Below are 15,957 nucleotides of genomic sequence, written 5' to 3' on the forward strand. Positions count from 1 at the left end.
GAGCAGCTGGTACAGGAACCCACAAGGGAAGAGGCAATTCTCAATTTAGTCCTGAGTGGAGTGCAGGATCTGGTCCAAGAGGTAACTATAACAGGACCGCTTGGAAATAGTGACCATAATATAATAACATTTAACATTCCTGTGGTGGGAAGAACACCCCAACAGCCCAACACTGTGGCATTTAATTTCAGAAAGGGGAACTATGCAAAAATGAGGAGGTTAGTTAAACAGAAATTAAAAGGTATAGTGACTAGAGTGAAATCCCTGCAAGCTACATGGACACTTTTCAAAGACACCATAACCTGAGCCGTCCTTTGTAGGTGACAAATCTGAGGAATTGTCACAGATTGAAGAGTCATTAGAGGAGGTTTTGGAATTAATTGATAAACTTAACAGTAACGAGTCACCGGGACCCGATGGCATTCACCCAAGAGTTCTGAAAGAACTCAAATGTGAAATTGCGGAACTATTAGTTGAAACAATAGTAAAGAATAAAATTGTCAGACACATAGAAGAACATAAATTGTTGGGCAAAAGTCAACATGGTTTCTGTAAAGGGAAATCATATCTTACTAATCTATTAGAGTTCTAAGGGGTCAACAAACATGTGGACAAGGGGGATCCAGTGGACATAGTGTACTTAGATTTCCAGAAAGCCTTTGACAAGGTCCCTCACCAAAGGCTCTTACGTAAATTAAGTTGTCGTGGGATAAGAGGGAAGATCCTTTCATGGATTGAGAACTGGTTAAAAGACAGGGAACCAAAGGGTAGGAATAAATGGTAAATGTTCAGAATGGAGAGGGGTAACTAGTCGTGTTCCCCAAGGGTCAGTCCTAGGACCAATCCTATTCAACTTATTCATAAATGATCTGAAGAAAAGGGTAAACAGTGAGGTGGCAAAGTTTGCAGACGATACTAAACTGCTCAAGATAGTTAAGACCAAAGCAGACTGTGAAGAACTTCAAAAAGATCTCACAAAACTAAGTGATTGGGCAACAAAATGGCAAATGACATTTAATGTGGATAAATGTAAAGTAATGCCCATTGGAAAAAATAACCCCAACTATATATACAATATGATGGGGGCTAATTTAGCTTACAACTAATCAGGAAAGTGATCTTGGAGTCATCGTGGATAGTTCTTTGAAGACGTCCACGCAGTGTGCAGTGGCAGTCAAAAAAGCATGTTAGGAATGTTTAAAAAAGGGATAGAGAATAAGATGGAGAATATCTTATTGCCCTTATATAAATCCACGGTACGCCCACATCTTGAATACTGTGTACAGATGTGGTATCCTCATCTCAAAAAAGATATACTATCATTAGAAAAGGTTCAGAGAAGGGCAACTAAAATGACTAGGGGTTTGGAACGGGTTCCATATGAGGAGAGATTAAAGAGGCTAGGACTTTTGGAAAAGAGGAGTCTAAGGGGGGATATGATAGAGGTATATAAAATCATGAGTGGTATGGAGCAAGTGAATAAGGAAAAGTTATTTACTTGTTCCCATAATATAAGAACTAGGGGCCACCAGATGAAATTAATGGGCAGTAGGTTTAAAACAAATACAAGGAAGTTCTTCTTCACACAGCGCACAGTCAAGCTCTGTAACTCCTTGCCTGAGGAGGTTGTGAAGGCTAGGACTATAACAGGGTTTAAAAGAGAACTAGATAAATTCTTGGAGGTTAAGTCCATTAATGCCTATTAGCCAGGATGGGTAAGAAATGGTGTCCCTAGCCTCTCTTTGTCAGAGGGTGGAGATGGATGGCAGGAGAGAGCTCACTTGATCATTGCCTGTTAGGTTCACTCCCTCTGGGGCACCTGGCATTGGCCACTGTCGGCAGACAGGATGCTGGGCTGGAAGGACCCTTGATCTGACCCAGTATGGCCATTCTTATGTTCTTATGTACTGTTCTGCGCAGAATTTCTTTTTCACTGCAGAATTGGCACTGCAGAACTGCTGGCTGCCACTAGGGGCTGCTGGATCCAGCAGAGCCCAGCTTCCTAGCTTGCAAATAGAAGGCCCGCCAGGGGACAGGGAAGGAGGAGCTAGAGGGTTCCCAGCAGCTACAGTTCCCGGCACACTCTGAAGGAAGGAGGCGGCATTCAGGAAACTCAGTACAAGCCTGTGACCCAGCATCAGGCAGTTTCTCCCTCTGGGCACTGTGGGGAGGAGGTGCGGGGGTGCCCTACAACTGGGCTCTGAGGAGGGAGGGGTTGCAGGTGTCTGGGTGCATGGGTGCCTGCAGCTGGGCTCTGGGGGCAAGGGGTTGTCTGGGGGCAAGGGGTTGTGGGTGTCTGGGCTGAGGGGTGCCCCATGGCTGGGCTCTGTGGGCAGAAGGTATGGGTGTCTGCCCCCCCCCCCCATCTCGGCTCTGGGTGGGAGGGGGCAGAGATACAGGAACTGGGTTGTCGTAGGGTTTTTTTTTAACACTCTACTCCTGGGGGAATTTTTGTTGTCTTTATTGTTACAGACATAGTTGCTGACAGGTATTTTGAAATACATTACCAAAATAATTGCAACTGATGCAATTATATAGTGTTATTTTGACAAATAAAATATGCAGAATTTTGCAGAATTTTAATTTTTTGGCGCAGGATTCCCTCAAGAGTGCCATTCTTATGTTCTTATCTTAAACATTCTTTCTTCTTTACAGCATGCCATCTTATTGTATTATAGGCAGTGATTACCCTCCCTACAGTGTCTTATGATTCATAATGCAGAAGACTTCTGTGATAACCACCATCATTTTCTGTATATGTTTATAAAGAAGAATGACTAATTTATATCAATGTGTGTATGGGGGAATTAAAATATTAGTATCTAATCAAACGACCAATTAAAAACAACAAAATTTTGCACCTGCTTGGCTGTGAATAAATAAGAAATTAAAAAAATCTATTCACATAGCACAGAAAAGGCAATGTCAAAATATTGTACAATGCCACTTAATGTGAAAAATGCTATAAAATGTTTAAAAACATTTTCCAACTAATTACAAGGCAAATATTTAAGTACAAGCTAGTTACAATGCCTAAGTTGTGAACTTTGGGCTTTTCCCCTTCTCCCCATCAAAAAGCCATAGATTTGTACTTTCTGAAACCAGACTTCAAAATTAGTTCGTCCTTGCCCAATAAACCACTTCAGGATGGCATTATAACCTTGTAATACACAGCTGAGTAATGTATAATACATGGGAGCTTTATGGAACCTATAATCAAATAGAGCAAAACTGAATGTATAATTTATGTAAACTTTATTTTGTGTAAAGTGGGTAAATATTTGAGTAACTTGCATAATATCAGTATTTTGCCTCACATTTATGCAGGATACATTGAATACAGAGTAGATCATCTTCCTGATTATTATTTTTGTATGTGATTGTCAGACTGGGAAATAGTATAGTGAACCTGAGAGGTGGGATTTTTCAAAAGCTCTGTGTGTCTGCTCCCAATTAATCATTGACTTAGTGCTTTTGGAAATCCCACCTTATATCAATATGTTCATACTGGACTGTAGTATGTAATGCTAGTATTTAATTTATATTCGATAAATTTTGAATATTAACTGTTGATGCCCGAAATTCCATCCTTTTCAGAAAGCCTTGATTGCTGTCAATAAGCAGAGTGCCAGGAAACCATGGGATTGTTAGCTTTGAGCAGAAGGGGAAATCTACTTGTTTTTTCATTCCAGTAACATTTTCATTTCCTCCTTCAGTTTTTCCGTCTTACTGAAACACAAATGAATGCATGTTTTCATAAACAATCATAAGAGACTCTCTTCATAAAAGAAGTAAATCGAGGTAGTTTTGCTACTGATGTATTTTATTTTAAGGAATCTTTTCTTTTCTTAGATATGCCAGTTTAACTGTTTGAAATGGAGAGATCCAAATAAATGCAAGCCAGACCAGAGCTACAGAAATAGTAATAAAGCTTCCACACATATAGTGTGGCCCTCTTTATCTTTTCCATGTTAGTTCATTATATAAGGCCCTAATCCATGGTAAGCACATGTTTAATTTTGCACATGTGAGTAGTTCCATTTTAATTGTTAAATTTAGTCCATGTGTAGGATCCGTGTGTAAAGGAACAGGGGACAATGAGAATTGTTATACTGGATCAAACAAGTGGTCCATCTTGTCCAGTATTCTGTGTTTCACAGAAATGTATAAATCCCCCAAATGAAAATGTCTGTGATAAACATGCCCATGGGGGAAGTTTCTTTATAACCCCAGGGATATGTGGTTGATATGTCTTTGAAGTGTGAGGTTCCTATCTCTTACATGTTTTCATCTCATTTAGCGGAACTGCCAATTTTCTTGTTCACACTTTAATATTTTTCCCTAATTTTTTTCAATAATATCTTGTGGTACTGAGACTCTAATGCTAATATTGCTGTATAGTTTGTTTTTGAGCAATATATATATTTCATGCAATACTGATGGTCAATAGTAATTGTCAAACTGCATATAACTTGTTAAAAATATTATTTTAATGGCAAGGAATAAGCTAATAGATGGCTGCTCCTTTCTCCCCAGTGAATTGGGAGGATGTGACCTGGCATAAAAGTATCCTGAGAACATCTTGAGTTTAATTGAAAAATGTGGTGAAGTAAAAGTGTTTTATTGTACACACGTATGCTGTTCTTGACATGTGTATTGTCATTACCTCTAATTCAGAACTTTCTTGGGGGCCAGTTCAAGATTGTGGGATTAACTCCTCCCAGAAATAATGACAATCTGCACCACCTTCCACATCAAGTACAAGGCACATTTATTTGACTATGCCTTCTCTAGCATAAACACATAGCAACATGCATATTTAAAAAAACAGACCAAATTCTCCCTCCTCTTGTCTCCAACCTCCCCCCCCCCCCAAACAACAACAACAACAACCAAACCCAAAACCCACTCCTAGGGACAGGAGGAGAGAACAAACACAGGACAAGTGTTAATCATATTGCTTAATGCACTGCTGGAAAATGGTCAGATGTCAGAATGTTGAGCATGGTATAAGAACCTATATAGAGTAGAATGGTAGTTAACTGCAATACGGTAATTTGATGGGAGGTTTTTAATAGTAAGTAGAATTTGTTGCCAGCAAACTTAAGTTATCTTACATCAGTCACAAATTTATCAATTCTGGAGCATAGGTGTGTTTTTAAAAACGATAGGAATATGCATCCCCAGATGAAATTTTGGCCCTGCTGTTATAAATGAAATGGTAAATTGGATGACTTTTTAAATATATAGTAGATTTAGGAGTGAAGGTGGAATCCTGCAGGGATAATTCTTATCACAAATATCTACAGTCAATAGCTTCAGAGAAATTCTGTAGAAGTAAGCAAGCTACTAAACTGAAGGGTTACAACAAGCTGGGAAATGATTCATCTATGTTCAAGGTCATAAGCAGGTAATTGTATTGTTTTAGTAAAATAGCATGTTCTATAGATAGGAGACAGTTTATTGTGTGTGCTTAAGCATGAAATAGTAATTATATTGGCTTTAGAATGATATTTGAAAAAACTGGCATAAAAATTTGGAGGTAAGAATAGAAATGATATAAATGGTATTCTCTTTAATGACTTTGTGATAGGGAGAGAGGAAAATAGACCAGACATATGAGTTAAGTGTATTTTTGTATCTTAATATATCTTGCAGAGCCAGTGTTTTGGTACTACGTAAGAGAAGTTCTGAATAAACATGAACTACAGCGCTTCTACTCTCTGAGGACTATTACTACAGATATTGGCAGAGGCCGTGCCTGGCTACGCTGTGCATTAAATGAACATTCTCTGGAAAGATATGTCCATATGCTGCTTGCAGATAAAAATCGACTTAGGTAACTGTATTTAATGACTTAATAATGGAGGAATGCATGCAATTGCAGACTAAGCACTGGCATTTAAAAATATCTGAAACTAGTAGTCGATGAAGTAGTCCATTTTATTTTAGTTAAACCACTTAGTATCACACTTTTAACTGCTGTTTTAAATTTTTCGTAGACAACTGTTTACTATACAATTTATTTTATAGTCTGTCCAAAGTGTTCTAAAAATTTCAGTGGCTAGCGCAGAGGCTAGGAAATAATGCACAATGGAAAACATAATCCCAACTAAACGTATAAAATGATGGGGTCTAAATTAGTTGTTACTACTCAAGAAAGAGATCTTGCAGTCATTGTGGATAGTTCTCTGAAAACATCCACTCAATGTGAAGCGGCAGTGAAAAAAGCTAACAGAATGTTGTGAATCATTAGGAAAGGGATAGATGATATGATATATGGCCTCTATATAGATCCATGGTACACCCACATCTTGAATATTGCGTGCACATCTGGTTACCCCATCTCAAAAAAGATATTTTGGAATTGGAAAAGGTACAGAAAAGGGAAATAAAAATGATTTAGGGGTATGGAACAGCTTCCATATGAGGAGAGATTAATAAGATTGGGACTTTTCAGCTTGGAAAAGAGATGACTAAGGGGGAATAGGATAGAGGTCTATAAAATCATGACTGGTGTGGAGAAAGTAAATAAGGAAGTGTTATTTATTCTTTCTCGTAACACAAGAACTAGGGGTTACCAAATAAAATTAATAGGCAGCAGGTTAAAAACAAAAGGAAGTATTTCTTCACACAACACAACCTGTGGAACCCTTTGTCAGAGGATGTTGGGAAGATTATAACAGGGTTCAAAAAAGAACTAGATAAGTTCATGGAGAACAGGTCCATCAATGATTATTAGCCAGGATGGGCAGGGATGGTGTCCCTAGCCTCTGTTAGCCAGAAGCTGGGAATGGGCCACAGGGGATGGATTTTTGATGATTCATTCATTCTGTTCATTCCCTCTGAAGCGCCTGGCATTGGCCACTGTCAGAAGACAGGATACTGGGCTAGATGGACCATTGGTCTGACCCAGTATGGCTGCTGTTACGTTTTTATGATTTTGGACTCAGGATTCAGGGCTCTGTCAGACTTTGAGGAAGTCACTTAATCACTGTGTCTCAACTTATTTGTAAAAAGGATATTGTGCTATAGAAGTGTTAAGGAATAATTTAACGTGCACTTTGTAATCGTCAGATGAAAGGCACTATGGAAGTGGGTAATGTTATTGATTTTACATTTAATCACATTCAGTTCTATGTGACATACTTTTGTCCTTTTTCTCCAGTCTGCTTAGATCCTCCTGTCACTGAAGATTCTCAAGAATATCTGTTATCCTTCCAGTGTCTGTCATCCATAGATTTTGGGCCTTATCCGACTCCTGTTGAATTCAATAGAAAGATTTCCTTTTAATATCAAGCAGTTTGCTCCCCTTTCTAAATCACTTTATGGGTGTAGCAAGCAAGATCATTCCTAGCAGTAAGCTGTTGGGGACCTACTTTTCCACTCCATAGAAAAAAGATTTCCTTCCATCTACTCTGACTTCCTCTAGCCTTCCTGCTAGCTAGTTAACATTCAAGACCTCCAATCTTTCACAAACGCCTCCAGTTTTTTACTTAACCTTCAAGTTTTTTATTTGGTATCTTATCAAATGTCTAAGGGAAGTACTCTTATTTGTATAGTGGTAGTGTCTATACATAATAAAGAAAGAGGTAGATTCAGGGTTATGATAGTGTGACCCAAGGACCTCTTGATGCCAACTGGGAGAGGGCCTGGGGTACAGGGATCCCCTGGATTCACCGAAAGAATGACATGCAAGGTCTTTAATGAAAGACTGTGTCACAGTGGTCATAATCATTGTGAGATGTATATATGGAAAATATGTGAGGAGTTATGTGTATATATGCTGAAAATTATGTTCTCTAGCATTGTAGTTAAAGGCAGAAAACTCAAAGATAGCATGCTTTGGGTATGTCTACGCTACGGGATTAATCTGAATTTACAGAATTTGATTTTTGGCAACTGATTGTATAAAGTCAAGTGTATGCGGCCACACTAAGCACATTAATTCGGTGGTGTGCGTCCATGTACCGAGGCTAGCGTCGACTTCCGGAGCGTTGCACTGTGGGTAGCTATCCCATAGTTCCCGCAGTCTCCTCCGCCCATTGGAATTCTGGGTTGAGATCCCAATGCCTGATGGGGCAAAAAACATTGTCGCAGGTGGTTCTGGGTACATCCTCCCCCTCCCTCCGGGAAAGCAACGGCAGACAACCTTTTCGTGCCTTTTTCCTGGGTGAACAGTGCAGACGCCATACCATGGCAAGCATGGAGCCCGCTCAGCTCAAGACAGCAGTCATGAACATTATAAACACCTCGCACGTTATCGTGCGGTTTATGCTGAACCAGTACCTGCAAAACCAGGCGACGAGGAGTAGGCTACGGCAGCGCGGCGACGAGAGTGATGAGGACATGGACATGGAATTCTATCAAACTGCGGGCCCCGGCGCTTTGGAGATCATGCTGTTAATGAGGCAGGTTATAGCCGTGAAAGGCCGATTCTGGGTCCGGGAAACCAGCACAGACTGGTGGGACCGCATAGTGTTGCAGGTGTGGGACAATTCCCAGTGGCTGCGAAACTTTTGCATGCGTAAGGGCACTTTCATGGAACTTTGTGACTTGCTTCCCCCTGCCCTGAAGTGCCAGAATACCAAGATGAGAGCAGCCCTCACAGTTGAGAAGCAAGTGGCGATAGCCCTGTGGAAGCTTGCAACGCCAGACAGCTACCAGTCAGTCGGGAATCAATTTGGAGTGGGCAAATCTACTGTGGGGGCTGCTGTGTTGCAAGTAGCCAAAGCAATCACTGAGCTGCTGCTACGAAAGGTAGTGACTCTGGGAAATGTGCAGGTCATAGTGGATGGCTTTGCTGCAATGGGATTCCCAAACTGTGGTGGGGCGATAGATGGAACCCATATCCCTATCTTGGCATCGGAGCACCAGGGCAGCCATAAACCGCAAGGGGTACTTTTCAATGCTGCTGCAAGCACTGGTGGATCACAAGGGACGTTTCACCAACATCAACGTTGGATGGCCGGGAAGAGTTCATGACGCTCGCATCTTCAGGAACACTAATCTGTTTAAACGGCTGCAGCAAGGGATTTACTTCCCAGACCAGAAAATAACCATTGGGGATGTTGAAATGCCTATAGTTATCCCTCTTCCCCCCCCCCCCCCCCCCCGTTTGGCTAACTGCAGGGAAGGATTTCTTTTCAGCCACAGGCAAACAGCCCAGTAGGAATGGCCACCTCTGTCACCTTAATTAAATTCCCGTATTTCAACCAGGTTACCATGAACGATATCACTCTCCTGAGGATAACACAGCGAGATAAAGAATGGATGTTGCTTGAATGCCAGCAAACACCGGGACCATACTCTGCCAGGCTTTGTCATGCAATGATACCAGATTACTTGCTACTAGCATGGCGTGGTCAAGTGTCCTACCATGGAGGACGGAATAAGGCTGCACTGTCCAGAAACCTTGTGGCAAGGCTTTTGGAGTACCTCCAGGAGAGCTTCATGGAGATGTCCCTGGAGGATTTCCGCTCCATCCCCAGACACGTTAACAGACTTTTCCAGTAGCTGTACTGGCTGCGAATGCATCCCAAGTCCTCAGGGTAAATTAATCATTTAAAAAACGCTTGCTTTTAAACCATGTTTTATATTTACAAAGGTACACTCACCGGAGGTCCCTTCCATGGCCTCATTGTCTGGGGGTTGGGAGGGTACTTCAGTCAGGCTGAGAAAAAGATCCTGGCTGTTGGGGAGAATGGAGTACTGTGTGCTCTCCGCAAGCTCGTCGTCATCCTCCTCCTCCTCATCTTCCCCGTCCGCAGAATCCTCAGGCATGGCTGAGATTACCCCCTGCTCGGAATCCACGGTCAGAGGTGGGGTAGTGGTGGCAGCCCCCCCTAGAATTGCATGCAGCTCAGCGTAGAAGCGGCATGTCTGCGGCTCTGACCTGGAGCGACCGTTTGCCTCCTTTCTTTTTTGATAGGCTTGTATGAGCTCCTTAACTTTCACGCGGCACTGTAGTGAGTCCCTATTGTGGCCTCTCTCCATCATGCCCTTGGAGATTTTTTCAAAAGTTTTGGCATTTCGTCTTTTGGAATGTAGTTCTGCTAACACGGAATCCTCTCCCCATATAGCGATCAGATCCAGTACCTCCCGTACGGTCCGTGCTGCTGCTCTTTTTCGATTCTCGGACTGCATGGTTACCTGTGCTGATGAGCTCTGCGTGGTTACCTGTGCTCTCCACGCTGGCCAAACAGGAAATGAAATTCAAAAGTTCGTTGGGCTTTTCCTGTCTACCTGGCCAGTGCATCCGAGTTCAGATTGCTGTCCAGAGCGGTCACAATGGTGCACTGTGGGATAGCTCCCGGAGGCCAATACCGTCGAATTATGGCCACACTAACCCTAATTCGAAATGGCAATACCGATTTCAGCGCTACTCCCCTCGTCGGGGAGGAGTACAGATATCGATATTAAGAGCCCTTTATGTCGAGGTAAAGGGCTTCATTGTGTGGACGGGTGCAGGGTTAATTCGGTTTAACGCTGCTAAATTCGAGATAAACTCATAGTGTAGACCAGGCCTTTGAGACAAACTTCTCCATACAGGAGGTGGGGAGAAACATCTCCCCCTGGTGGACCACTGTGTATTGTGTGTCTTGCAACAGAAGTCTATTAGCATACTGAGTCAAATGCTAATGAAGAGCTTGTGGAGACTTCATTAGGAAATGAACAGGAAGAGGTAAATAGCAAGGGATGGGATGGGAACCTTCTTTTCTGATGAAGATCAAAAGTCTGATCTGGTATATCTGAGGTGCAGAGAGAGGCTTTATGTGTAACTATTTGTTTCCAATATACTTATTTACTATTGTTTTAATCTCTGTTCTTTGATTATAACGAAAACAGGAATAAGTTTATTAATGTATCAGAGTGCTGTGGGTTAAGCAGAGTGGTGATCATGAGAGGAATCAAATATCTTGGTGTAAACTATTCCTTTGGGAGTGGAGAATCTGAGAGTTATGTGAGTGTTTGGTGGACTAATGTCTGGGCTCTCCAGAGGGACATTCAGAGGACTAAGGGATTTATGTGAGCCTATTGCTAACCTGCACAGAGAGTCCTCTGTGGAGGCCTGGAAGACAGTGTTTTTGTTGCCAGAGGGTGTTGGAATCAGGGAGCTGATTCACAGCAGGCACAGACCTCACACCAAGGGCAGGTGGTGGCGAGATGCCTCACAACCCTGGGTACCCCCTTGGGAAGCATCACAGACAAGAACAGGCTGGGTTCAAACAGGATAGCAAATAGCAACGTATCTTGAAAGAACTATTGATAGAGTGATAGTCGCTGCTTTATATGAATTATAAAGATTTCCAAAATGCCTTTGGAACAGAGGATAGAACACTTTTATGGAAGTTGCTATGCCATTATGTTATCCTTCAAAAATTTGTGAACATTCAGATCTATTATGACTAGGGATACGATTCTGTCACAGATGTCATGGATGTTCACATATCTTGGCAGCCTAGTAAGACATTAAAGCCAGAATAGTGAAATCCAGAAATGCCTTTGTAATGCCAAAGCTGATCTGGAGAAACAGAAATCTTGCCCTCTGAAATAAACTTCAAATATTTAACATGATTATAAAATGAGTCTTACTATACGGCGCTGAAACTTGAAGTCTTGTTAAGACCTTACTGTCTAAACTCCAAGTTTTCATAAACAGTTGTCTTAGACAAATCCTCCATACTAGATGTCCAGAAAAAAATCACACACAAAGAACTCTGGAGGAGGACAAAACAGAAACTAAGGACAGGAAATTATGGAATGAAAATGGAGATGTCTAGGACATACATGGAGGAAAGACCCAAATAACATGATGAGACGGGCATTGGACTGAAATCCCCAAGGCAAGAGATGTTGAGGTAGACTCAGGATAACAAACATGGAAATACACAATAGAAGCAGAACTGAAAGCTATCAAAGTGACACTGGAAGAAATTAAGATTGCAGCAGGAGATGGGAAAAGATGGAAGGCAGCGGTGAAGGCCTAATGTTCTGCATGAGATGGGGGTAAGGGAGAGAGCGAGCGGAGAGGGGGAGAGAGCGAGCAAGAGCCCGAACGAGCCTAAATGCCCTAGTCAGGATTGGGCACCATTCTTCATACACATTCTATGACAGTCCTTGATCTGAAGAGTCAACATCTAAATAAACAACACAATTAGTAGACAGTGTTCACGCAAAATGTTACAAAGTACAAAACCTGGTAGATTGCATCCATTTTCTTCCCTTTATTTATTTTCTTTTATAAGAACTCAGTCTCAGTTTTTTGTCACAATAAATTCTTTGCTATCCCATTCTTTAACCATTCATTTAATGTGTAATGATAGAGTATGGTGCTTGCTAAGGAAAGGGTTCAGCCCAACATGTTTAGTTACCAGTCTCTTGCCTATTACTTACAGGAATCACATCAACCTCCCTTTGATTCTTTAGTGCCTTTACATCCTGGTTGAGCAAGAGCCTAAATAATTTGGTTGGGCCTGATAATTCATTGCTCAACAGCTCAGTTTTTAACACGGGATCTTGCTCTGTTCTCATTATTTGTTTATATCTATCCTTTCTAACTTGCTCCAAAATGGTTTGGTAGCTATGGGTGAAATGTTGGATTTCTCAAATATGGCAACTACATGGATATGTAGTGGTAAGTGATATGGCTGTTAATATAGCTGTTTATCCAGAAGTAATTGCTAGTATTACTGTAAACTTAGTCTTACAGCTGAGAGAGTCCTGATCTGAATGACTTGCATCTTATTAGAAAATGCGAAGATCAAAGGCAGACTATTTAATTTAACGCCCAGTATTCACTGTTATACAACTCACATTTGAATAGGCTTCATTACTTTTAGTTTAGAATTGCCTAGAGTTTATATTACTCTTTCTCCCATCTCATGCATGTCAGGCTCTTTAAAGGGCCACTGCACTTTGTATTTGGATCAGCTGATGTATCTGAGCCTCTGTGCAGCTGATATGTGTCAGGTTTCCTCTTTTGAAAAACAGTGTATGCTAAATAAAGAATATGCAACAATGTGGCTTTATGTTTACCTTTTAATCTATAGTGTCTTCTATGAAGACTGGTCTTTTATGATGGATGAAGAACGTTCTAGTATGATACCTACGATGGCAGCTGGTAAGCCTGGACATTTTAAGGCAAACTCTTGAATGATACTGTTGTGAGAGAGACTTCATTTTTGGAATGTGCTTATTTCTGTAGTAATTGCAAAGCTCTTTATAAAATAATGAGTTGGGTGCTGTTGGTGAGGCGAGTGCTGGTTCATTTTATGTACTCAGTAATGGGGCATACATAACATTGGATATTGGCACCAACTTAAATTACAGAGGGAATATTGAGATTTTGTAGGTCTCTACTTGGTGGGAATACTTTGTGTGGGAGCTTTAACTTTTCGCTTACAAACCTTGATCTTTCAAAATTGTAGTTTATATTGCTGTATCAGTACACTAGCAAAGAAAATAATTAGGATATGTTATTCAAAAGAGCACTGACTTTTTTTTTTTTAAACAGCAAAACAACTTAAAGCAGCATTTTGACAGTGTCAGCAATGCAGTAGTCTTACTTGGCTGCATACTATTTCTTGAATTGCATCCAAGATCATAGGGAATTGAACTTTGGTCTGGCAAGTCCAAATTAATGTTCTAGCCTCTGGACCATCCTTCCTCTGTGTAATGTTCCTTCTTATTTATTTTTATTACATTAATGCGTAAAAGCCATAGTCATGGCCTAGGACTCTATTGTACTAGCCACTGTACAAACAACAAAAAAGACAATCTGTGCCCCCAAAGGGTTTACAGTCTCAGTATAAGACAAGAGCCAACGGGTGGATACAGTCATACAGGGAAACAAAGACAATATTGGTCAACATGATAGGCAGTGGTCTCAGCAAACCAGCAGCCTACCTGTTGTCGAGTGGGGTTTTTTTGGTAGGCATTACAGCAAAGGAGAATTTTTGAGGAGGCTTTTCAAGGAGGATAATGAGTTAGTTTTGTGGATATTTATTGGGAGCTCCTCCTAAACATGAGGGGCAGCATGGGAGAGAGCACAGAGGTGCTTGTGAGAAAATTTAACAAGTGGGTGAAGGAGGCTGGCATCATGGGCCGATCATAGGTGAGCATCAACATCTTAATAGCAAATGCAAGATCATAGGTAGCATCTGGATAGACCCTGAAGAGCCTTGGAAGTGATGACAAGCAGCTTATGTTTGATGTAATAGAGCTGGTGGAAGGATATAAAGAGAGGGATGACATGGCCAAAGCAATAAGCTAGGAAAATGATCTTTGTAGCAGCATTCTGAATGGATGTAAATGGGGCAAGATTGTATTTGTGAAAGGCAGAGAGAATGATGTTGGAGTGATTGAAATGCTACTTGATGAGAGCTTGGATGAGAATTTTTAGCTGCATGGATGGATAAGAAAGGTCATATCTTAGAGTTCTAATACATAAAGAATTGGCAAGATTTAGACATAGCCTAGATGTGAGGACCTAGAGAGAGTTCCGAGTTGAAGATGATGCCCACATTAGGAGCCTAAGTGAGAGGCAGGGCAGAGGTGTTGTCCACAGTGATCAATGAAGGAATTAGCGGGGCTGGTTGGAGGAGGGATATGGTTAAGAACTCTGTTTTAGCCACATTAAGCTTTGGGTGATGGCTAGACATTCACAAAGCAATGTCAGAGAGACAGGATGATATTTTAATTGGACGGAAGGAGACCGGTCCAGAGGAGAGAGGTAGATCTGTGAGTCATCAGCACAGATCTTCCACTATGTGATATTTGAGATAGTATGTGACTAGTGAACCGAAGGAGGCAGTGTTAAAATCTACTCTTCATTGTGGATTTATTTTCACACTTCCTCATTGCAGCCTTAATGTTCTATTAATTTCATTTGTGTATGAAATATCATTGCATATATGCACTCAGTTATGTTGCTGTATGGTTTTTCTTTTTGCTTTATCTAAAGGTCTGAACTCCATTCTTTTTGCAATCAACATCGACAACAAGGACTTAAATGGGCAGAGCAAATGCACTCCTACCGTCTCTGATCTCTTAAAAGAATCCACGCAAAATGTAACCTCATTGTTGAAGGAATCCACCCAAGGTGTTAGCAGCCTTCTAAGAGAGATAACAGCATCCTCTGCTGTTTCCATTTTAATCAAACCCGATCAAGACACTGACCCACTTCCAGTTCTATCAAAGAATGTTAGTGCTGGTAAGCATTTTGGGGATACTAACATAATTAAAAAGTATATAAAGTGCTCAAATATTTAATTTTTTTAGATTAAGGAAGACTCTGAAAGAATATCAAGAATAAATTCTTTAAATCATTAAAGATATTTGTTACACATAATTTAAATATCCTGTTTGTTACAATTTAAACTTAAAACTGGTAGGTTCGTTTTTAAGAAAAGTACTTTGGAAATATTGGTGTGAAGGAAAATGAAAAGCTCTTCTGTATAATGGATATATGCATTGTGCTATTTGTATCTCTGGGAGCAGAAAAGTATAATCTCTTGAAGACAGTTTGGGATTTTAACTTGAAATTTGTTATGGCACAACTTCTAAATCATTATATCATACCTGGCAGATGCTAATTTCGTGACTCATTGTCCCTTTAATAATAATGTGTTTACTTTTGGCACATATCCTTACCTATCAGTGATAAGTACAGTGAGAGATGCCTATGCTTGTATATCTAGATTACAAACTCCAGCTTGATTGTTAACTGTTTGGGCAGACAGTGTATATAGTCTATAAAGTCCCTTAACAAATAATAAATAATTATGCTTTATAGATCATAGTTTAGCCACACAAGGTTAGAATATTTGAATGTGCTATTGCTATGCTGCAGCTAGCACAAACATGGTAGATGATAGTTTTGGACAGCCACTCACAGCGTCTGTGAAGACTTGAGTCTACTGTAGGTTTAAAATAGTGCAGTAAGATGCAGCTTTC

General features: G+C 40.8%; 1 protein-coding gene across 1 annotated transcript in view; it reads left to right on the plus strand.

Moving 5' to 3' along the window:
- The window catches only part of SNX29 (sorting nexin 29), a 509,283-nt gene that overhangs the window by 31,997 nt on the left and 461,329 nt on the right, over positions 1-15,957 (plus strand). Inside the window, exons 5-7 of the mRNA XM_065411740.1 lie at positions 5,659-5,839; positions 13,053-13,123; positions 14,966-15,214. Of these exons, the coding sequence (XP_065267812.1) occupies positions 5,659-5,839; positions 13,053-13,123; positions 14,966-15,214 (501 nt within the window). The remainder of the gene's footprint in view (positions 1-5,658; positions 5,840-13,052; positions 13,124-14,965; positions 15,215-15,957) is intronic.

Source organism: Emys orbicularis, chromosome 10, assembly GCF_028017835.1.
Source record: "Emys orbicularis isolate rEmyOrb1 chromosome 10, rEmyOrb1.hap1, whole genome shotgun sequence".
Lineage (NCBI taxonomy): Eukaryota > Metazoa > Chordata > Testudines > Emydidae > Emys > Emys orbicularis.